The 23,281-nt window shown below is 36.3% G+C and overlaps 1 protein-coding gene across 5 annotated transcripts in view; it reads left to right on the top strand.

Moving 5' to 3' along the window:
* The window catches only part of RUNX1T1 (RUNX1 translocation partner 1), a 140,374-nt gene that overhangs the window by 19,744 nt on the left and 97,349 nt on the right, over positions 1–23,281 (top strand). For 3 of the 5 annotated variants that reach the window (XM_019550426.1, XM_019550400.1, XM_019550410.1), the window contains one exon: positions 3,667–3,839. The exons of the other annotated variants lie outside the window; for them this stretch is intronic. In XM_019550426.1, the coding sequence (XP_019405971.1) occupies positions 3,752–3,839 (88 nt within the window). In that variant the 5' untranslated portion in view covers positions 3,667–3,751. The remainder of the gene's footprint in view (positions 1–3,666; positions 3,840–23,281) is intronic. 5 annotated transcript variants of the gene reach the window in all.

Raw genomic sequence — 23,281 nt, 5'->3', positions numbered from 1 at the left:
AGTTTTACATAGACTAACATTACATATACAAATGCAGAACAACCGGAGTAGAACTAGGTTGAGGAGATCTTAGGAAAAAAGATGGTAGTAAACTAGTAAGTCATTTTAAGAGTTTATTCTCTTTATTTGTTGTCATAGGTACCAAACCTTGGCTATTTGTAATGGGACTTATACTCAGAGGTGATAGAGCTTATTGATTTTTTAAATCTTTTTTTATGAAATCATTAAAAAATATAAACATTTTTATATTGCTGCAAAGTTTATAGTCCAGTTTGACAAATGTTAATGACCATCCAGGAAAATTTAACTTTCCACTAACGCAGATGATGAACTGTAGGAGAGAGATCGCGTGGTACAGCTCAAGACTGCTGAACCTTTGTAACGCTGCAGGATGTGCTGGCGACATGTTAAGAGCCTGAGGCTGGAACCTAATTTGCAAATATATTTGCATATTTTTTAATAAAAATGCACACAACTGTAATATTTGCATCTGATAGTTGATCAGAACTGCTTTTTCAGTTCACCAGCAATAAAAACCAACAGCTGTCAGCTTTTTACTCATCCATCAGTTATAGGACAGGATCTAAGTGCGGGTGGTAGACACTTGATACCGATCAGTTGCATACAGCCAGATTCTGCAGTGGGCTGTGAGCCTTTACTTCCCACAGGCTCCACTGAGGCCATTAAGAGCTGAGGGTGCTCAGTACTCAACCATGCTATTGTACCTTTCGGTAGTTAGAATGGAGACCAGGTAATTCTGGTGTCTGCTGACACTTTGGCTTTTATTTTTATTTTTTTGTAACCATTTACTTTTTTATAAAGATGTATGGAGGAGACCCCTTAGAATAAGGAATTCAGCTGTGATTTGAAAACCAAGTTGCTAAAAGGGGGTGCAGTAATGTGTTTTTGAAGAACTACATATTATGGTGAAGGAAAAACTTAACCAAATGGTGATATAATCCTCCAGAGAAGTGTGCTTAGGTGATGAAGAGATTTCTGCCAGTAACTGAAAAGTATAGTAATGGGTATCTGCACTTGATTTCTTTTGAGGTTGATTCTGATATGTGTAGTCTTTACATCCTATTAAATTTTTGAAAGATAAACTGATACAAGAATGATTTGCCAGGGCCAATGGCTCTTCCTCTTAAAACCTTGGCTCAGCTTATCCACCCTCCCCTCAATATGTAAGATAAAAGCACCGTGAATATGAGGTTAACTGAATTCAAATAGAAGACTCTCAAGTTATTGCATTCCTTAGAAAATAAATACATTTCGCATATGGTTAAGATTGATCAAAAAAGTATTCTGTATGCCAGTGATTACATTCCCATCTGTGATTAAGGTTTTCTGTCTGCATCTGGTTTTCACATTATATTTCTGTAACAAGAATCCTTTATATGGCAGAGTTCACTCTCTGTATTTTCTATTAGCTGCAGCTTGAACTACTGCACGGATCGCAGATTTACACATGTGGTTTTCATTACTTCATACCATTGAGAAAAAGTAATATTTGTTTGGGAAAGTATGTTTTCCACAATTTCCATGGTAATACAACATGTTGAGCCTTTTTAATAACACTCTTGTAGGACTACAAATTGTTTGAGGAATTCTGCTTTCAGTAGAGTTTAGCTTTCAGATCACTTTGCATGAACATTCTAGCAACAACAGTTTACAAATCAGGAGGCAAAAATATATTTCACAAAATATGTTCCCATGGCATAAATATATCAGAATATTCTTGTCACTTCGGAAAGTGTAGTGTAGCACATACAAAAGGGGAGTGTTAGGATAGAACAAAGGTCTAGTAGGAAGATAAACAATATTTTTTTACATACTGGATGGATAACGTGATTTTTTATTTTTTTTAAGGACAGATACTCTAAGTATCTAAATTTCCTTTTTTTATTGAGGAAGAATTAAAAAAACATCTTTTCACTTATTCATGTAAAGGAAGTCTTCATTCAGTAGTCCAGTATACTAAGCTTTGTATATTGCATCAATACAACCATATTTGAACTTGCACATCAGTATTTGTTGCGGCAAGATTATAAAGATTAATGAAACTGGAGTGCATCCTTACACTTCTCTATGCTGAATTGAATGTAAAGTATGATGGTAATTTGATGTTAACGGTTCAGTCATAAATTCATATTTAGGCAGGAATTTGCCATACCTTTACCAAGTAGAACTTTATCCTTTGTAAAGTCCACTGAGTGTGAGCAGGTGTATTGGAATCTGGTCCTAAATAAGCACCCCCCACCCTCCAAAAAAACCCAAAAAACCTTCACAAAATATTGTGTACACCATGGAAAAATATTTTGTCGTGATACTTTATAAAATGTATCTAATTTATGTTAGAGGAAACACAAAAGTCTACTTTTCTTGCCTATGTAAAAACTACAGTAAATACAGTGAAAACCATAGTGAAACATATTTTTGAAAAGTTTATCATCATGCACAAACTGAGGATCCTAGCCTTATTTGCAAGGTTGGTTTCAAAATTCCAATGGTGATCATGTCTTTAAAAGCTTAACAGTTGCTAGATTCTGGGTACAATCCTGCAGTCTTTATATGCATGTCATTTTAACTGAAATCAATGGGACTTTGGCTTCTGCTTGGGCTGCAGGATTGAGTCCAAGATTATGCCAAGTCAAGCAAGTACTATAAATGGTAAACTTCATTTGCAGTCTTAACTTTAAAAAGTAAGGGCAAGTTCCTGATTTTTTTTTTTAACACAAAGTTATGGTTTCTGATTTTGATAATTTGTAAATAGCTCAGTTTAAAAATATTATATCAGTACAATTCAGTCTGGAAGGATAGGCTCGATTTGCAGTTAGATGCATACAATTGTGTCCTTGTGCATGTCTAACTTTTGTCCTCAAATAATATGGGTGCAGTTTATAACATGTATGTCATTGTGTGTGCCTAGTGAAAATATTTCTGTCCTGTTATAAGGCCCTGTAAAAAAAACCAGGAATAGCTTGGAAAAAACTGATAGCCTTAGCTATAACAATGCTAGAATCCCACATTATAACCATAAATTAATATTAAGTCATTCAGCAAATCAGACGAGAATTGTTTTTAAAGATTAGCATGGGAAGGATTTGACTTTTCAGAGGTGAGAGGAAGACCTTCAAAATTATTGATACCTTTTTTGATCTCCCATCTTTTGGGACCTGCCTGCTCTTCTGTGACTTCTTAACCCACAAAAGTTAGTGTAAGAAGATAAAGCAGTGTTGTGCATTAGCATGTCAGTTTAATAAGTGATGATTTAATTATTCTGCCATGTCCAGGTAAAGTATATAATATAATCATAAATATCATTTTATTTATTGAATACATAAGAATTGCCATTTTAGAATATGAGCAAGGGATGGGGTGCTATCGTGGAAGAATACATTCTGCCTTTGCTTGAATGCTATCTATAGTATGGAAAGCTGTACATGGGTAACTTAAGAAACAGGCTTTTCTTCACAGAGTTACTATATTTTTAAAATACTTCATTATATTAATTTAAAAATCTGAACTATTGTTTTAGAAAAACAGCATTTAGCTGTTCCTGTTTAAAAAAAGGACTTTTATTATCATGCAAATAAAGGGATGTGGTGCTTCAAACTGGCTGTGATATGTGCTTCTTTTTTTTTTTTCATTTGTTGTTGTCAATAGAAAAGATTGATCTCTGGGCTGGTGAACGTAATATCTGTCCCAGTCAGAAAAGGAGAGAGGAAATTAGCAGAGCGATTGGTGGAGAATGATATCTGTCAAAAGAAACACTTGGAGAGCACTGAGTTTAGTGATAGGTGACTGCCGGAAAAAAGGGAACTTTGAATTTTGTCAAGGTAAGGAACAGACAATATTTGATTTTTGCAATTTACATACCTTTTTAAAAGTTATTTTTAATTACTGTACCTTGCCTTGTAATCTTTTTCTTTTTTTAATCTTCCCCTTGAGCCTCCAAAGAGCATAAATCAAACTTTGAGTTTCATATTGTTGATTTTGTTTTAATATCATTGTAAAGGAATCCAGGACCAAGTGAAAAAATAAGTCAGTAGTGTCCTTTCTAAGGCCCTGTTCACTCTACCAGTTCTGTTACCCACACCCAGAAACGTTTTTACAACATGGATGCCCCCTTCCTGGTTACAACATGGCTTTAGCTGGGCTGTAAAACATGGTAACTGCCTAATTTACCCTATGAATTGAAACAGTGTATGGGTCAGTTGTGACAAGGTTTGCTGACATGATTACGTTCCAGTGTAGACAAGGTCTTAGGTAAAGGTATTGTAGAGCATATCCATGACAGTTTAAGGCAAATAGTGAGTTCAGATATTTCTGTATTTCTGTTTTGGAGTGCTCTTTACTTTGCTTCAAAAGTTAACATGCTACAGGTGAAACAAAACTTGGGTGCTAAAGTGGGAAAGCCATACCATGATTTTTGTGTTTTGTTGAAACTGGGATGTGTTGTTTTTAAAGCTATTGCTCTAGATATCAGAGCAAATATTGTCTATTAAATGGAATCTAAATCTCAGCACCCAGATCTTTTCAAAATTGGAGTCTTTCCTGCCTGATACAAGTTAAATGTGCATACAGCATAGGCCCAAATTCTACAGATCATTAGGCTAAACTCTCATGAGTTTTAAGCTTAAGCTATTTCAGTTTAAATGGAAGTTGACTTTTCTTACATTGTTTAGCACTGTGTCCTAGCTACTGCTTTCTGTTCAGCCACAACTGTAGTCCTCTACAGTGAAATTTGCCCCATTTCAAAAGGCCAACAAAAAGCTCTGCACCTCAGTTAAAACTCTTAGCGAGTGTGTATGTATGGGCTTGTGTGCAAATGATGAATGCATGGCTTAAAAAGTAAATTTTATTTTAAAAAAACCCAAACCTGAAGTGGAAGTCAGTCCAGTTCCTAGTTCAGTTTAAAGCAAACAAGCTGCTTCTCAGGTGTTCTTGATTCACACAGCTAGCCTTGGAGGGGAATTAATTTTTCTTATAAGGGTTTCCTCTTCTATGTACTGTTGACTTTTTTGAGTCTATTTTATACTAAATTTGTGTTACCCACTATATTTTTCCCTGATTTTCCTTCTTGTGGTCTTTTTTTCATGGTAGAAGGATATTTTTATATTTACTTTTACCCAATCAGTCTCATAAAGGATTTTTAAAACAAAGATAAAATGAACAGTTTGATGCCTGAATCATGCAATGATTGTATGCCGATGGAAACCTATTGTGGTTTATTGGTAATACACAATATTAAAGATAAATGGAAATGAACTGAAAATCACGGGATGTCGGGAGAATTAAGGTTTTTTAATGTGGTGTTGAGAGAGTGTAGCTAAAATTACTTAAGATCTGAGTGATTCTCTTTGAATGTCAGAATCATGAGAAGATAACATGAATTGTTCATCTTCAATTACAGGCCAGATCAAGTCACCTGTAGAGCCTGTAGTTTGAATACACTTACATGGTTATAAAGTTCCCTTTAGCAATATGGTTTATTCCCCATCTCATGCTGTAATAGCTGCTGGTATTTATGTATAATGCCATATAACTATATCAGCTTTATCAGGTATTCTACCACTTCTGTGATACCAATATAATTAGTGATAGACGTTTTCAGCATAGACAGGGTCTTGGTTTGGTTTAAAGGTAATGCTAAGGCAGCTTAGTAGCCGCTTATAAGAGAGAGTCCTTCATGGAAACTTTGCTGAGCAAGCTGAGATACACAGCTAGGAATGTCTCCTGAAGTTGATTTAAGGCTTTATATTCATATTGCTCTAGATACTGCCTTTGTGAAGCAAAAACTATAGCTGAAGCAAGCTTCATCCCAGGATCATATATAAGTTCTGTCCCATTCAGGTTGGAAGACATTGTCTTTCAAATGGCCCGAGGAAGGGTATAGGTTTTATTTTGGTTGCACATGAAAAAAAGATTGGATTGGTACTTCAGACCATACCTAATAAGAACGTCTGTGGTAACCAGTGTTACACCCCAAAGATTTGTCTTTTGGGGACTGGAATCTAACGAAGGCAATCCCTTCCATTTTATGTTTTTCTATTTGGACTAAAACACTTTTACTTATGATAAAATACATCAACACCCTTGTTTTACTACTGAATTGTCTTTTTTCTCTTTTATGTTCTTTAAAATAGGCTTTTGTTTTGTTTTCTTAAATATCTTTAAGTCTACCATTTAAATAAAAAGATTTAATATGTAATAGATGTACAGGGCTTCCTTGAGATGAATGTATTATAGATACAAAATGGTCATCACACCCCTCAAAACCAGATTTTCATCTGTTCATGTGGTGCACACCTGTGGCTTGTTGGCATTGTTCTTGATTGCAGTGTGGGAGATCTTACTGAAAAACAAAGATGGATGACAAGAAGAAGCTCCACAGTACACATGGGTTATTCCACACATCATAAGAAAGTTAAATTCTAGATGTGTTGTTTGTGAGAGGCAGCATTATGATGAAGTGTGTGCGTCTGTATGGAAAATAAAGAGTCCTGCTCATGACTCATAGCAGGCTTCCAAAGAACGCATTTTCCCCTATAGGTCAGCTTGATTTGGAACAGTTGTGAGTGGTTGGGTGACCACTCTTTTCAATCTACTTTCTGAGCCAATGAGAAAATACTGGGCAGGAATCCAGCTTTTGAAGTACAAAGAAAATAACATATAATCTATATAAAACATTGGGGAGAAGAAAGGAAACTCACAGAGAAGAATTTAATATAAAGATAAACTATGTTAAAAAGAGAATGCAAAGAGAGAATGTGTGCATAAAAATATGTAGTGTAAATGCAGTATTTGTGCTTGTTTATGGCTTTTATAGAAATTCTAATTTGTAAATATAGCTTTCAATAACTTGAGATTTAGAGATTGTTAGTTAGCTTTCACAAATTGGTATCTTTATTAATAAACTGAAAGAGTGATTTTCCTCAAGCAGAGATTCTCTTTTCAAAGCAATTTTCTGAGTTTGTAGAATTTGGTTTTATTTTTTTCTCCTGGTAATATGCTAGGGCTCTTATAACATTAATGGGCTTTGCCCCACATGGAGCTCTGAGTGTATTGTACCACTGCTCACTGATCCCAGGTCAGTGTGATGCGTGAAATCAATTTATTTGAATCTCTTTGCCTGTATAGGAATTTGGCAGCATGCCAGTTGTTTTCATTTAATGTTCTTTGTGTTGAACACAGACAAGCAGGCATGCTTTTGTATTCCTCTTTCTTTTGGTCTCTGTCTTTCAGCCAATATTCTATTCCATGGATTTTTAGAAGTAGTAGGAATATGTTACTTATCTCTTAAAATAATTTTGTTCAAATATTATTTAAAGACCATGGAAACTACGTCATTCACAAAGCAGTCTGTGCAGGGTATTTTTGTATAATGCAGAGTGTTTTCTGTGTACAGAAAACAGTTTTGATTTTACTAGATAATAATAGGGTTTTTTTCTGTTTTTAAAATTCCTTTAGAAAGAGATGCAAAAAAGTTCTGGACTATTTCCCTAGGTCTGTGCTTATCTCATGCTCTCGAGCTAAATCCACAATAATGGTTACATTGGGGAAAATATCATTTCTACAATATTAAACATTTTGGCAGTGATTGAACAAATTAAACAACATACTTTTAAAAATCAGTTTTGGTTAGGATATACCCACTATAGGCATTGACAATTTGTTCCCTGCTCTTCCTTCAAACCCTCTCTCTCTCGCCATACACACACACTCACACCCACACCCACCCCCAGCCAGGTCATATTATTTAACTTATCATCCACCTACTCCTGTAGTAGCAACAATAGAGAAAAAACCAGGAGAATCAGAAAGTACCCATTTCCTTCTTTTTTTATGGAAACAGCAAGGTGAGTGTGGAAGAGTACAAGTAATTTATCTTTTCTTAAAAAGAATAGCAGCAATACACATTATCAGAAAGGATTAGTTTTAAACCTAAGCACTGGGGGTGGGGGCTGGGGAGAGAGTAGAAGATTCTGTTGATGCTCCAGGCAGTTCTTGCGGAAGTTGATATGCAGAACCATGGAGCCGCAGCACCAGGGTCAGACTTGTACACATCAGCCCAGCTTCCTTGTTTAATTACCTGAAGAGCAAAACATCCAGGCTGAGAGTGTGTGAAAATCCAGTATCTCAAACAGCAGTTTGCTGTTCTGACATCCTGCAAGGCCAGCCCTGTCTGTGCACAAACGTCAGGGCTAGTTCCTGACAGCAGGCTATCTCTGCCGGGCCTGGGTTCCTTTCATTCAGGAGGCATTGTGTGGAAGAGGGTTTGGTCAGGAATCTGAGGTTCCTGCCAGTTCTCCCAGCCCGGACAACACTGTGACAGATAGGCCTGAATTTTTTTTTTCTGTTAATAGATTTTAAAAAAATTGGCTCTTTTCAGTTTTTCCCTTAATTCTGGCCTTGGCATAACACTGACTGCAGAAGCAACAACAAAGTGCATTAACTGTTTCACTTCTGGGTTTACAGTCTTTGCCTTTTTGCCTAGATGTTCTTTCTCATCCCTTACCTTTAACAAATATTTTTTAGAATTAAACCCTTTAAAGACTTATACATTCCTTTGGCTGGGACCTATGCCATAAATAAAAGCTCCTTGCACTAACCATTTTAATGTAACTAGCATATTTAATACTTATGTGCTACATTTCATCTCTGAAGTGCTTTGCAGCATTAGGTTTATTCCGTGTGAGAAATAAAAATGAACTGGGATATCTGTTTTAATGGTCCGTGTCAGAGCAATGGTGAAAAGCTGTTGGCACTCCCACATGATACCTCAAAGTGTTCAGACTGTGATGTTCCATTATAAAATACAGCTTTGGGTCTAGTTTTACTGCCTATACTTGTACTTTATCCAAACTTTACTTTGCAGTTGCCCCACTGAAATCATGTAAGTGCCTGTGGAATAATTTGTAAACACCAAAGTGCATGTTTAACTGTAACTGTTTGCAAGATCATGTTTATGAGCCTGTTGAACATGAATAAGGATGCGCTATTTGCATAAGTAGGAGATTGGTCCCCTTGACTATGGAAACTTGGCCCTGGGATAAAATATAGGATGCATGCTTGTAGATAAGAGGTCTTAAAATGTAAATATAAATAGATGTATTTACTATAATTTAAGGTAGAGAAATGGGGTGACAACATGGAATAGAGAAATGTGACTGTGCTCCTACTTGCTTTTGTTTAATTTTATTTACTTCCATAGATTTGCTTCTGACTTAGTGGTGGGAGTAGAATCAGATCCAGAAAGATCTTTGTGGTTTCTTTTCCCCTCCTGTAACTTCCCCCGACTTCATTGCATCACACTGAAATTTTCCAGGGTTTAGTTCACTCTTTCCACAACTCTAATCAATAGGGTGAATAGACATTGCACTTTTACTGGTATAAGTGATTGGAAACAGGAAGCAGTCTATACCCATAACAGAACAGAATTTTGGCATGCACGGACTAGTTAAAAATGGCAGAACCCAGTCTAAGATTCTCCCTCCCCCCAACCACCACCAAAGGACGAATGTGTGTTCTGTTCACTACCAATCTAAACTGTGCTGCTTACAGAAAACAGTGTAACTTAGATCAATTCCACCTTGGGCTTTTTGAATGTCTCTGTTTAGCCTAGGACTTTTGCCTGAACCAGGACTAGAAGACTGGGCTTTGGTGGGTGGAATGGAAATACTGTGCATCAGTTTTGTTCCCCAAGTGTTTCATTAGGATTTTGTCATGCAAATTTAAGGGCATACTATCCTCCTGACACACATGCATAAGCTTCCATTAGCATGCAGAGGATTTAGATGATTCATCCTGAAGAGAACGTAGCTTTTAGTGCGCATACACAGCTGCAAGTAAACGATAGTGTAATGGGACCAGAAGAGTCATTATGATCTATTGTGTCACTAATCCTCCATCTAAGAAGGATTTACAGGAGACACTGTAACAAAGGAACCGTTACAGCATATCAGATCAATAATCATGTTCTAAAAAAGTCTTTAAACATGTACATAAAGTTTCACTGAGAATCAGGCCCATAATTCTTTTTTTATATTAAGGTATTCTTATGCTACCTGGGTAGCATAAGTTGTGGGGAGGAGTGTTAAAGTGGATGTAAACTACATTTATGCCCAAGTTCACCATTGTCAGAGTGGTGGAAAGGAGCAATAGTGTAAATAAGAATTGCAGATATTTACATGAGCAAAATACAGCTGTTGTGCTCTGTGTAACTGACATGTTCCTGTGTGGGTCTGTGCTTATGTAAATTAAATTTCTATTAATTTGTAAAACCTAATCAAGTACCTTTCTTCATACCATTTTTGTGTCTTTATGTATTTTAAGTTCACAATCCAGTATCAAAGTGGATCACTCATCTTCCTCCAACAAATACATGTTCATTGTTTATTTAAGTAATAATATAAAACTTGTCTATACACAGCCCGATGCTAGTAATAATTCTTAAGTCCCTCCCTCAGACCTCTAACTCTTCCATGAAAGTCTGGGGAGAAAAGGGTGGTCTCAGTCATATCCCAGTAGTCAAAGGTTCCTCAGAGAGAATGTCTTTGTAAGAGTTTCCTCTGTATAAAATTGAGGGACCCCCCAGCTGCAAATCTCAGCTGTAGCAGTACAGTAGAAAACAAGTTCTGGGAGAGCAAATCAAACCATTCAGGGTTTAAAGTTAAAACCAGCACCTTGAATTGTGCCCAGACACTTACAGATATTATGCACAGATGTCTTCAGGGTGTGAAGTGGTGTAATTTGTTCTTGGTGTGATACTCCATTTAATCACCTCTACATTGTTCTTTCACTTTTGTTTTTGAATGGACAAAATTAAGCCCCATATAGAAGACTAATCTAACTATAATATTTAAACCACTCTCTCTTTCTCACCATACCTCTAAGAAACAAAAATCAAGGGACATTAATAGAAGAAGAATTAAGATGTGTTGTGGTTCATATGGGGCTGCAGCCTATCCTGAGAGTGCAGTCTCTTTACATCAGCTCATTTTTGTCCTGCGAGTGCATGGTGTGGTTTGGTCAGATATCACTGATAGTATGACACAATGGCCAAATTTGCAATTGATTTAATTTCAGTAGAGTTGTGCAACAAAGAATGTCGGTAAAAATGTGGCCTAGTATTAGACTGGTGTTGATTTAGTGCAGTTCTTGTAAATAGTTGGCAAAGGCAGCACTGGGAAAATGTCAAAGAACATGGGAGAGCAGACTGGAGTGTGAAGGTACAAATGGTGCAGATGAGACAAACATGGCAGTAGTGGAAGATGGAAACAAAGATAGTGTTGGAAACAAGGCAGAATATTTTTAAAAAATAGAGATCAAAATAAAGAAGGAAAACAAAATAAAAGGAAACTTGTTCCACTAGAATATGTACTTCCTGTGTGTCACTGAAATTAAGCATTGTCTGTAGATGAGCGGTCCCCAATGTGTGGTCCATGCACTCCTCCTGGACTGGCTGATTACAATTATTGGTTCCTTTCCTTGTTTCCAGCTGCTAAACTGCATTAGAACAATCTAATAATACACTGCCTTGTTAATATTACTCTTCCATGTCAGCAATTGTGGTAGTTGTCAGTAGGACATTATGTGAATATAAAAATGGGAGAAGAGGCAATTCATAACACATTCTTTGTTAAGACCTGATTTATTCTCTTAAAAAGTTTGGGTGTCTCCACTGGATTAGCCATTTCAAGCATTAGTAAAAGTCAGAAGCGGTACATGAGGACTTGCTCACAGGTCTTGGGTGAGAAAAAGGAATCAAACAGGAAAATAACTCTCCATTTTAACGTTTTTTGGTTATGGGTGGGGACACTGTTCCCATAGATGCAATTTGGAAATTACCTTATAGGTTAAGTGATATATAAGAAGACCAGGGAATTCGCAATGCACATCGCCTTTACCAGAATATTGTCAGTCACTGACACACATGAAAGTTCATAGCATGGCATGCAAAATTGCCTGGTATCAGCCTTGCTTGCTGCAGTGATGGCACAATAGAAAATGTTGAGTCCATGGTGTGCTGTTAAATTAGAATTTCTATTAAGTATGAATTTATTTGCTCTGCAATCTCCAACGCTTTTCTAATGTATCATTATTACCTTCCATTGTCTAATACTTGGAAATAGACATTTTTGGTTTAAGATCTATATCCAGGTTTGTGAGACCCAGCTGAAACTGACCTGTAACTAGTTTTGGACTAAGGCCTATCTGAACAATGTTTACATATGTTTGTAAATGTAGCAAATTAGTACACATTGATTGATATATTTACAAAGAGTGGGACTCAGAAATTTTCAGGAAACAGCTTTTTCTTCTTGGAAATGGCAGTGTGATCATAAATAATATTGGGAGTTTTGTATTGCTGTGTATTTGCTCCACCTGGTGGATTTTCCTGAAAGTGTTTTAATCCTTGCTAATGATAAGGAGACACTGTCTTCAATTAAATCTAAAACTTATTACACAAAGTAAGACAGCTTTTCAGTTTGTATTAATACCATTGTAAAAAGCAGATTTGGGAAAGAAAACATTAAAATCAGATATTTTTCTTGTCTGTGCTTAGTCGTTTCATTAATCTCAATGAAAGCATAGCATTTCAAATCAATTAATTATAGCAGTTTACTGTCAGACTCATCAAGATTAGCAATTAAAAAATTCAAATGTATGGAGTTCGAGGGTGTGTACAGTCACTGAAAGTTAGGGGTTTTTTCTTTATAGTCTATAATTAAAGAACCCTTGTGATAATAAGTAGCAGTGCTATTGAAAAGGATGGTTACGGTACTGAAACTTACTGCTGTATATCAGCATAAAATCTGTCTGTTATTAACCTGGTTTACCAACATTGTTTTCTTTGGAATTCTTAAGGACTAGGTTATGCTTTGATCATCTCATTGTTCTTCTTGGGTTATTTTTTCCTTTGGAGTATAATGGCTCCCTAACAGAAGGTGAAGTTTAGAAAACAGTGTCTCCATATGCAAGGGATTTTGAGACCTTTTTATTGTCTTTAAAAATGTCATTCATAGTCCTCATTAGCATTTATTGTTGCAAGCATACAAGCAGAAAATGTGAAATTGGTATGTCATGAATAGCTCCACAGAGCTCTAGAGCCCTGAAATTTTGCCTGCAGTGTGGTGTGGGGCAGGCATTGAGAGAAAGCTGTCCAGATGGCTGCCAGCACAGAGCAGAGCTGCAGGTTTTTGTCTCTGGTGCTGAGAGGAGGGAAAGTTCACTGGAGCATACGCTATCACCCTTGCACTTTAACAAAACTAACTCACCATCAGTCAAAATGGGGAGGTGGTGACATTGAAACAAAAGTTTCCAATATAATGTTATAGTCCTTGTCAAATGAATAATATATATAGTTAGTGTCACAAATACTGACATGTTACAAAGTAAAATGTAATAAATGTATAGCTGTGCACTCTTTCACACAAGCATATGCTATTGCATTTTATCATGAAAATCCTATACATTGAAAAAAATGATTAGAGGTCAGAATGAGGGTTAATATACTGCAGGAGAAGGAGTTTCACCACCCATGTCAGACCTGCAAATGTTCTGAACTTCAAATAAAAAAGCATTTGACAGCTTGAAACCTTACATTAGGTCTCAGAATGGGATCCTGCCTCAGAATGCTAGATATTATCATTCATACTGCACTGGCCAGGTGGACAGAATGAGGTTTTTTTTTCTCTGTGTATGAAATATTGTGTTCGGTATTTTGTTGCATCCTTTCAGAAAAAACAAAGTGAAGGTTATGCTTACACTATGCAGTCATTTTTTTTATTAACATGCACATCAATAGTAGAAAATTAGTCTTATTCTGTCTTGATTTTATTTTACACATTTCACAGCCAACAGTATATTTCATAAACCATGCTAGTTAAATCTCCTGTGGTCCATATCTTGCAATCAAATACTGATTTACAGGATTCTGTTCATGTGATTTTTATTGAAGTCTATGAAGCTATACATGTGAGTTCAGTTGTGCACCTTCGGGGTGTTGAGAGCATTGAGGCCTATGTTGGCAATGCCATTTTAGATCCATTATCTCCTTCTGTATTCCTTATAGGACTGATTTTTTTTATTGTTAAGTACAATATCAAATGCAGTCAAAAAACACAAGTGGGATTTGTGGGCCTTCATGCCAATGCTGAATTTGGTTTTTACTACATAATCAGTCCCAGAAAAATAAGACTCAGAGATGGGAAAGACTATCTCACTGTCAGGTTTCCCCTTCCTTGATTTAAAAAGCTTTTAATAGTTTTAGTGTCTGATAACATCAGTGAAGTAATATGACTTCCTATTTCCTTGGGTCAAAACCACCTCTTGCTTCAAGATCCTTCCATATCCCACTAAAATTTCATCCAAATGTTCTTTGCTTGGTTTAATCACATTAGTTCTGCTCTTTTTTACAACTCTTCTACAAGCTTGGTATTTACATCCTTCAAGTATTAAGTATTTGTGAGTATTGTAATCAGATCTCCCATTAGTTGTTTCATCAAGCTATGCATATTTTAAAGATCCCACTGAACTCTTTTAAAAGGCTCATAAAGTCTTGCCAAAAAGGACATGCTTAGGGAAATGTGTTGGCATAATCTGGCAAGTACTTTATAACACTTGTGTTTGGAGCTACTGCTACAGATAATCATATGCCATATTAGATTACCTAATGATATTTCCCAGAAAACAGTACAGGTGTAGAGGGAAATGCCTGTCTCTTCAAAAAATAAAGAATGGTTTGAGTTATTGATAACATTTTTAGCTTACATTTGGTATTGCAAAAAAAACCCAAACAAACCCCCCCCCCAAAACAGACGATACAGACACCTCTTCCACAAAAAGTCACACTATAAACTTACATTGCTAACAGCGTATTATATAGTAAATGGTTATGTAAAGTACTGGATAATAGCAGCAGTAAGAAAGTATATGGCTATTTAAAGTGATTGATAATATCCAGCAGCAGCAAGAAATTAACATGTCTTCACAAGGTATGGTGTTTGTTCACTTGACTGTCGAACTGATGTACAGTAAAGTTAGGAAAGCATCCAGAGTCTTCCCCCACCACACATTAGGTGGGTTTGCCCTGTCAGTGGGATGCCTTAAGAAAACACTAATAGCTTCCAGCTGGGTGGAAAATCAAAACCTTTGGGGTCTGACAAAACTAGCAGATTTGAATTTGAAAGACCAGCTAATGCCTCCATTTTTATTTACCACTCGTCCATAAAAGATTATTTTCCAATATGTCAGCCTCATTTGGTGGCCAGTGGTCTGAAAGTGAAAGTGGAACAAGCAAGCGGAGAAATCTGGACATTAGTGAGTCCGCCTTTTCAAGCTGGTGTGCCACTTTGTGGAATGGCCTTCCCTGAGATTAGGGGGGGTCCTAAAGACCATTCATCAATGCTCGTTGACTGATCATTGAGTGCCTTCTCATTCAGTTTATCAAGTCTTGCACATAAAAAGTCAGAATAAGCATTATTCAGCTTTGTTAAAGCCAACTAGGAGTAAAATGCTCCATTTGAACCCATTTTGCCCTTGGTTTTTCACTTTGTTAATGCAGTCCTGCTTAAATGAGTGCCTTTATTGGGTCGGTTAGAATATCTGAAACTATTAATTCTCTTGTATTGAATAGCTGGTGGCAGGCCAGAGCAGATGGGGTAGAAAACTATTTGGTTGGGTGTATTGCTTTCAATTAGGATCAATGAGGTTTCAGCTCCTTTGAATTAACTTACTTAATACCCACTGTGTGAAGTCACAATGTATCACAACAGTCTGCTATAAGTAGAGTGGGAAGTTGAGAAGTCCTACAGAAAAGCTTTGAGTCAAATTCTTCTTTCACTGTTAATAGAGAGCTTTTATTAACTACAGATGCATTTCGGTGGACTTCTAGTCCCTGTTGATAAACTGAGTTTAAGCAAAAGATATCTCTAGAGCTGTAATGGTTTAGAAATGAGTGCAGTTTTCATTTGAATGGTACAATACAACAAGATTTTTTATGGTCTGCTGTAAATCTGGTTTTTGGTGGTGTTTGTTTGATTTTTTTTTTTTTTTTGTGCAAATATCTGCCTTGGTTCCTCTTACAGTTATGAATTTTGCAACAGTATATTGTACCATTTAACATTATTTATAAACCATATGACTGATTATAAGGCAACAGGTTACTTCTCAGTCAGCTAAGAAATTAACATGGTGTGACTTGATTATAAAGAAGGTGATTGAATCTTTCCTCCTAAATTCTAACTGCCCCATTGCCCCTTTAATTTTGGTATTCTACATTTTCTGGATTCTGCGATGCAATGGATTTAGTTATATGCAAAATTAACGTGCACTACTTTCCCTCACCCATTTCCCGCTTCTGAATGAAAGAAGTGGAGATGAAAATGTTTTGCAGGCTTGTCACATTCACATTGCCTGTCCATCTTTAATACACATTTTGGACCAATTATATTTTTAGAAATAGTGCAAAAATTATTACAGAAATGGCTGCATCCAAAAAAAAAAAGTGGGGGGAATATATTCAGGAAAATTTATTCAGGGAGGGCTGCCAAATAGGTTGTAGTCTGCCTCAGTGTATTAAATAATGAGAGGAAAAAACTATTCATGCAGCTGGCTGCTTGAGAAAATGCTGAAGTAGTCTCAGATGCACAGGCATTCTGTTAGCCCCTTCCACAAGCAGACTTCTAGGTGAGAATCTCCAGGGATCCAGGTTTTGTTGACGTGGATCAATTTAAATGGCAATTACTGTAGTCAGATAACAGCTTAAAAAGGCTTTTTACACATAGAAAAGATGCATAATCACACAGCGTATGGAAGTTCAATTTTGTGAGGCATGGTTTGTGGATTTACAATGTACTGATATTAAGACCTACTTTTAAAACTGAATATCATTCTGTTTTATTAAAATGCATTGCATCTCTGACATATTACTTTGTGTTTTAAAGCTGATTCAGTATGCATTTTTGTTGATGAAAAGTTGCATTTCCCACTGTGAAAATGTTTTCTCCTTGATGTAGGGGACAGCAATTTTAAAACCTGCAGCTAGAGTACTAACTGACTGGTTTTTAAATAGGGCATCAAATAAAACAAAAAGAATGCTATGTTCTTTAGAATCCTTTCTGGCGCGGACTTAATTGATTTATTACTCTCTCACTTTCCTCCTTCCGGTTCACCTTCCACTAAAGCTTTCTGTCATATAAAAGTGTCTGTGCTTGGCTTTCAAATATAGTAAAATCCATTATATAAAACCTCATTACAACAGATATTTGACTAGGACGAACAAAAATTTTTGTCTCCCTAACAGTGTGTTATATTGTTAGTACCAGAACAATTGCAAGGTGTTTTTTTTAATTCCTACTGAACATTTGGAATATTACATTGGGAGTTAGTGAAGCTTGTGGGTTCCACTTCAGCTGCCACTAGAAGTTATAATTTACTCACATTCTTTGCTTTTATTTAAGAAACATTCATGGGCAGAGCTAACCAGGTAGTGAGGACTCTTAGGCTTCTTTTTTCCTCCTTGTGTTCCCAAATAGATCTTTATCACTGCTTTGTGGCAGCTGGAGGCAGGAGAAGGAAGGCCTGAAAGCAGAGGTTTTTTTCTGTGTAGGAGAGGTAGAAGAGAGCGTAGTACAAAACCAAAGGTTTGCATAAATAAAGCTAAAAGGATGAGTCTTGGACTTTTTGTGCTAAAAGAATACAGTTTCTGAAAATACTGAATGATGTTCTTTTTGTGTCTCTATATGAAATTTAGTCTCACACTAAAGGCAGAGTCAGAGAGACAAAGCATGTGTTAATATGCTGTAAAGATGTTTGGTAGTAAAATAGTGAAGAATTTGCAAGTGCAAAATTGGAAGAGAATTCTAAAAAGAAAGAGATTTTCCTTGTGTGTAGAATTTTGTATAAGCCCAAATTTTCTACAGAAGGCATGCGAGTCAGGCGTATGTTTCTCCTAAGAGGCAAGGATGTTTTACAAAGGACTAAAGAGGGACTGCTGAGAAGAAAATAGCCAGCTTTAGATAAAGCACTATAACAAAGACTTGTAGTTTTATGTATCATGGTGTCCATTAAAGCTTAATAGGGAAGAGTGCATTGAACCTAGCCAGGCATATGTTATTCATGTGAAGGATAAACATTTAAGGGGTGTGCAAAAATCAGAAATCGGGAGGACATGATTGTTTAGCTTTTGAAAAAGCTTTACAGGGAAGATTTTGTTTTCATCCCCCATGGATCACCATGCAAGGTAAAGGAGAGTTAGCTGCAAATGTTTGGAGCATATCAATGCAGGAATCCCAGGGGGTTAAAAGCACTGTAGTAAAATAAAAGTGGTCTGTCTCTAAGTGTGTTCTATTTTACACATACTACTGAGAGTCTGAGAAAGGGAGTGATTTTGATACTCTGTTCATTGTGATAAAATGGCAATAATAAAAAGGAAAAAAATAGCGAACAGCTCTAAATGTACCTTTATACATATTTAGCTGAAAATTCAAAATAAATAAACAGTCTTCTGGAGTTCAAGATTGTGGCTGTTAAAATACAGAATGAGTTTTCCACTTTGGAGGGAGAGCTGGCTCTACTAGAATCTCTCCTTTAATTGCTTTCCATTAAACAAAGGGTTAACTTTTAAAGAAAAAAATGAATAATTCAGTGTTTAGCTTATCACTCTGGATTCTACTTTCTATTCTTCCGTCCTCTGGAACTTGCTGTGAAAGGTAGAGTAAGAGGAGTCAGCTGAGGGGAGCTGGGGTTGTGATAATTTGCACACACATCCCTGTCATTGTTCTGCCTGAAGAGACAGGGCTGGGTTCAAGGCCACATGTGCTCCTGTCATCATTCACATTTCTGCTCCAAGTGCAATACAGAGTGTCAGCTCTCCATCTGTCTTTGCCTGGCAAACGCACGCGCCCAGCATCCTGCCTCCAGCAACGCTGCCACAGCCAGTTCTGATGGCCCTCCTCGCTTTTCTGTGTTCATTCCAGAACAGGAGGCAGTGAGCCCTAAATAAGCTTGCTTTTAGGAGAGAGCCATTTACAGTGTGGTTTATTTTATTCAAGGATGCCTGGTGAGTTAAAATTATTACAGCTCTTTCGATTTAAATGGGAAAACACTAATTATATTTTGATTGTGTGTGTGTGTATATATATATATATATATATATATATATAAAAATATACATGGTGATTTGTACAAGCTTACATGGAGTGACTGTAGATGCTAATTCTGCTGTGTGTATATTTGGGAGTGGGGGAGGGGAATTTGTGTGTGGCAACTACCAAAGATGACATGTACAATAATACTGGATGGTACATAGGAAGTCATCCTGTTTGTTAGGTGCAGGTCTCTGTACAGATATAATTTAGCAAGGAGAAATATAGCTTCAGTCTGGCTTTTATAACTGTCAGCTGTACCTTGTATCTGCAAACATTTTATCTGGAGAGATAATTTCAGATTATGGGTGAACACTAAGAACGATCTCTTTGAAAAGCTGTTCATGATGGAGAAGTGAAGGAAGATTTATGAAACAAATGATTTCAGTCTTGCACTAAATCACAGTCCTTAGCTGTCACCAGCCAAAACCACTAAAATGTGTTAATAAAAAAATCATACAGAATCTGCTGAATTAGAGAAATTGATGTGAAAGTGGAAATTTTAATATGTCAATTTCCTCACCAAAATATTATCTTTGAGTCTAAAGACCACTTGTCTAACCGATAAGTGATGTTGCCAGTGAAAACATTTCATCTATACAGGATGAATTTTGTAAGGTTTTTGAGAAGCTTGAGCAAGACGGAGTAGATTGAATTTGCTGTGGGAGGTTTGTAAGGACTGGACAGAGCCATGAGCCTGATTTTAAACAGCTCATATCTCTAGATAAAAAAAGACAGGGCACAGAGAGATCCTACAGCTGGCTTCTTCTTGTAGATTGTTTGGGTAGGACCGGCAGAAGAGGCTGTGCTTGCTTGCAGAGAGTCTGTACACCTCACAGATGGTGTTTTGAAACAGTATCTGCCAGTTTGCTGCAACCACAGTTATATGTAGGTATTGCCAGTTGTTTGAAGAATGTTTTTCTTTTAGGATGTTGATGCACGGTCATATTCTGCCACTGGTATGTTTGTCGCAGCTATGGTTGTGACTGTAACCAGAAAGTGTTTGTTCAAATCACGGCTAAGAGGATTTGTATGGTTGAAATATGGACAAATTAATTTGCATAGATAACAACTGAGGACTAGAAAAGGTCAATTTAACCCTTTAAACTTTAAATTTAATTTGCATGCATTATATTCCTGCGACTGTGTTCTTCATTAGAAATACCATGGTAATTCATTAGTTTAAAAAAGTGAGTGCTATATAAATAGAATACATAACTGATATTTTGCATATAGTTGAATGAAATTACTCTCACATCATTTGCTATCTGCTATTTTTATTATTATATTTAAATATAATTTGAGTACAGCATGATCAGTTTTGGTTTTTGTATGTTTTATTTTGTGATATTAACAAAAAATAGTGGAATGGCTGAAGTGAAGGTTTCTGTAAACCTATTAAGCTTTTTGCGCTTAAATTACTTAATCTACCTGCTGGTTAAAATTTCATGCATCTTTAATCAAAATGGCTTGAGCTACACTTGAGCATATAGACACTTATCAATACTTGCTAAGCTTTAGCATTAAACAAATCTTTAATTTCCAGCAGTCTCCTAAAGTGGTTGCAAGCAAGAAATGTGTGTTTTAATGTCAGCTCTGAGTGTTAGAAAACCTTGCACTTGGATACAGAGAATACGCTAACAGCTGTGACTGGGAGCATGTGCCAGGATGAAGATACTTGAGCAGATCTGACACTCGGCTATTTCTGACACCCATCTGCACTCTCTTACTGTCCTCTAGGATGAACTGCCTCTCAATCTGTTCACAGCATATTTTAGCCCTCTAATATTGTGGTGTTGGGTTTTTTTCAAATGGTCATTATTAGCCATCTGGGGCAGATTTTGTATTTTAAGGGTAAGCACATTATGTGCAGAAGATTAAAAGGATGTGTATTTTTATGTAATCTGATATTATGCTGTTGCCTTTTGTGTGTGTATACATTCTTGATTTTTAGAAGCATGCCTTTAGTAGTTCTGACATTCGGAGTACTTATTTTGGGGAAAAAACAAATAATCAAAAATTGTTTCTGCTTTGTGTAATCAAAACTTGTGCCCAAACTAAATTTGCTCTTCAAAGACAGCTATTCATATTACAAATGTGATTGGCTACTAAGCTTTTCACTTCAGTGCATCTTTAAAAACTATGTCAGAGAGGGTTACCAACAAAGCATCAAAAAGCTCAATTCAGGTATCTTTTAGACACTCATGAATCCCTTAGAAAAGTGCGTATAGAAAGATCATTCTGCTGACATGAGGTTTGCAGTAACTATATTAATTATTTTGCCATTTTTATTTCTTAAACTCTAGAAAGTGTGTATTTTAAAGTCTTGGATGTAGAGATGCACACTGTCCAAATGAAAAGCTAGATATTAGTTTGATTGCTGAAGGTTTTTAGAACTGTTTATTCTGAGCTTTATTTATGAAACATTACAAATCTATCAGTCATTTTATAGTACTTTCAAAGAACAGATGTTGGCCTACAAAATGCTTTATTATTGCCCATGGCAGTATTCAGCATGGTTTCCTTAAAAGGACAATCAGTGATCACAGTCATTGTAGCCCAGAAATAATGCTGTTCTTTCAGAAGATGGCCTGGTATTAGGTCAGACCACCCCTTCTTTACTTCTGCTCTCCAGATGTGTCTGCAACTTTTTTTTTTAAGTTCACGTTTCAAAAAAATCAGTTTGTTTTCAGAATCTGGTTTTACTTAAGACATCTCCATCCTGGAGTGCATTTCATAAATTGCCCACATATTTTTCTTAGCAGAGAACTTAACTGGCTGTAATTTTTAACACATGGCCACATCATGTGATATTTTCAAAACATTTGCTCATAGCTTTAAGAAGGTCCCAGCAGAAATGATCCATCATCTCACAGCCAGCCCTTTTCTTAACAGCATATCTGCATTTTCCATTTAGCAGAGCTATATATTATTAGCTTACATTTTGGGTAGTAAAATAGTGCATTGCTGATTGTAAAACATGGACTTTATTATCTGCTGAAAATTGATTTGGCATTTATAGCCACTGTGTACTAGACTGACTTTCTGGTTTTAACATTAGTGCTTGCAAGTGATGATTTGTTTAAAGAACAGAAACAAAATTGCCATGGACATAACTGTTAGTGTCCTAGTAACTGAACATTTGGATAATCCACCTGTTTTTTTCAATATGTGCATCTAAATGATGTTATACAGCAGAACTCTCCTAACAGTCCATTAAATGACTTGTTCTAACTTGCATTTGCTATGCTATTATATCGGGGCAAGCCTGTGTTATACAAACCAAGTTTTGTGCCAACTGTGGAAAGTATGTCTGGAAATATTTGAATCTGAATGTTAACTTTGCATCTTTATTCCAGTCTTCATACTCACTGCCTTTTTCTTACATTAGGGTCTGACAGGCAGGAAAGTCCTCTCTTTGTGAAGAGGGCTGTTAGCCACTTCAGGTTATGTTTCAGCCAGGACTAGCAGGATTTTTTATTGGGCATTTCAGTTTTTCAAACCCAACAGGTTTTGGGAAATAAAATTTTGTGATTTTTCATTTTGAAAGCATAAATGTGTACCCTCTCTTTGCATGATAGTAATAAAAACTGACATCTCTATAAAATCATGTTTCTGATTTTGACTTGAACTGCATATTACTATATGCATGGAAAGATATTAGTGCATTAACAAGTGTGCTAACAAGGAATCCCTTCCTCCCACCATTCCCTTATGATGGTGATGTTGGTATTTGCAAGCTAAGGAGACTGAATTTCCTAACTGGGAAGTCAACTGTAGTGTGCATTTGCAAACGGAGAATGAAACCCCAAGATCTGGGTGTAAATAAATCTAAATTGTTGGAACCGGTACACTGAGAGTTTTAAAAGCATACGTTAGTTAGAGAGTCAGATAGTGAGAAAGAGGTGGTATATATTTCCTTTTACCTCTTTCAGTTCCTTAAATGCTATAGTGTTCTGATTTCTGAGCATGTAAACCAAAGAAGAATCAGTTAAATATACATATAGCTCTTGATGCATCATCTCTGAATTTTGACTATATATCAAAGCCAGATAAAAATGGATTTGGGTATTTAAAGTGGGATTAGGTACCTAGGCCTAAAAATGCAATCTTGTAAATCCTTGTTG

This window comes from Crocodylus porosus, unplaced genomic scaffold, assembly GCF_001723895.1.
Source record: "Crocodylus porosus isolate Cpor-Errol unplaced genomic scaffold, CroPor_comp1, whole genome shotgun sequence".
NCBI classification, from domain to species: domain Eukaryota; kingdom Metazoa; phylum Chordata; order Crocodylia; family Crocodylidae; genus Crocodylus; species Crocodylus porosus.
This window is presented reverse-complemented; position numbering and strand designations above follow the sequence as displayed.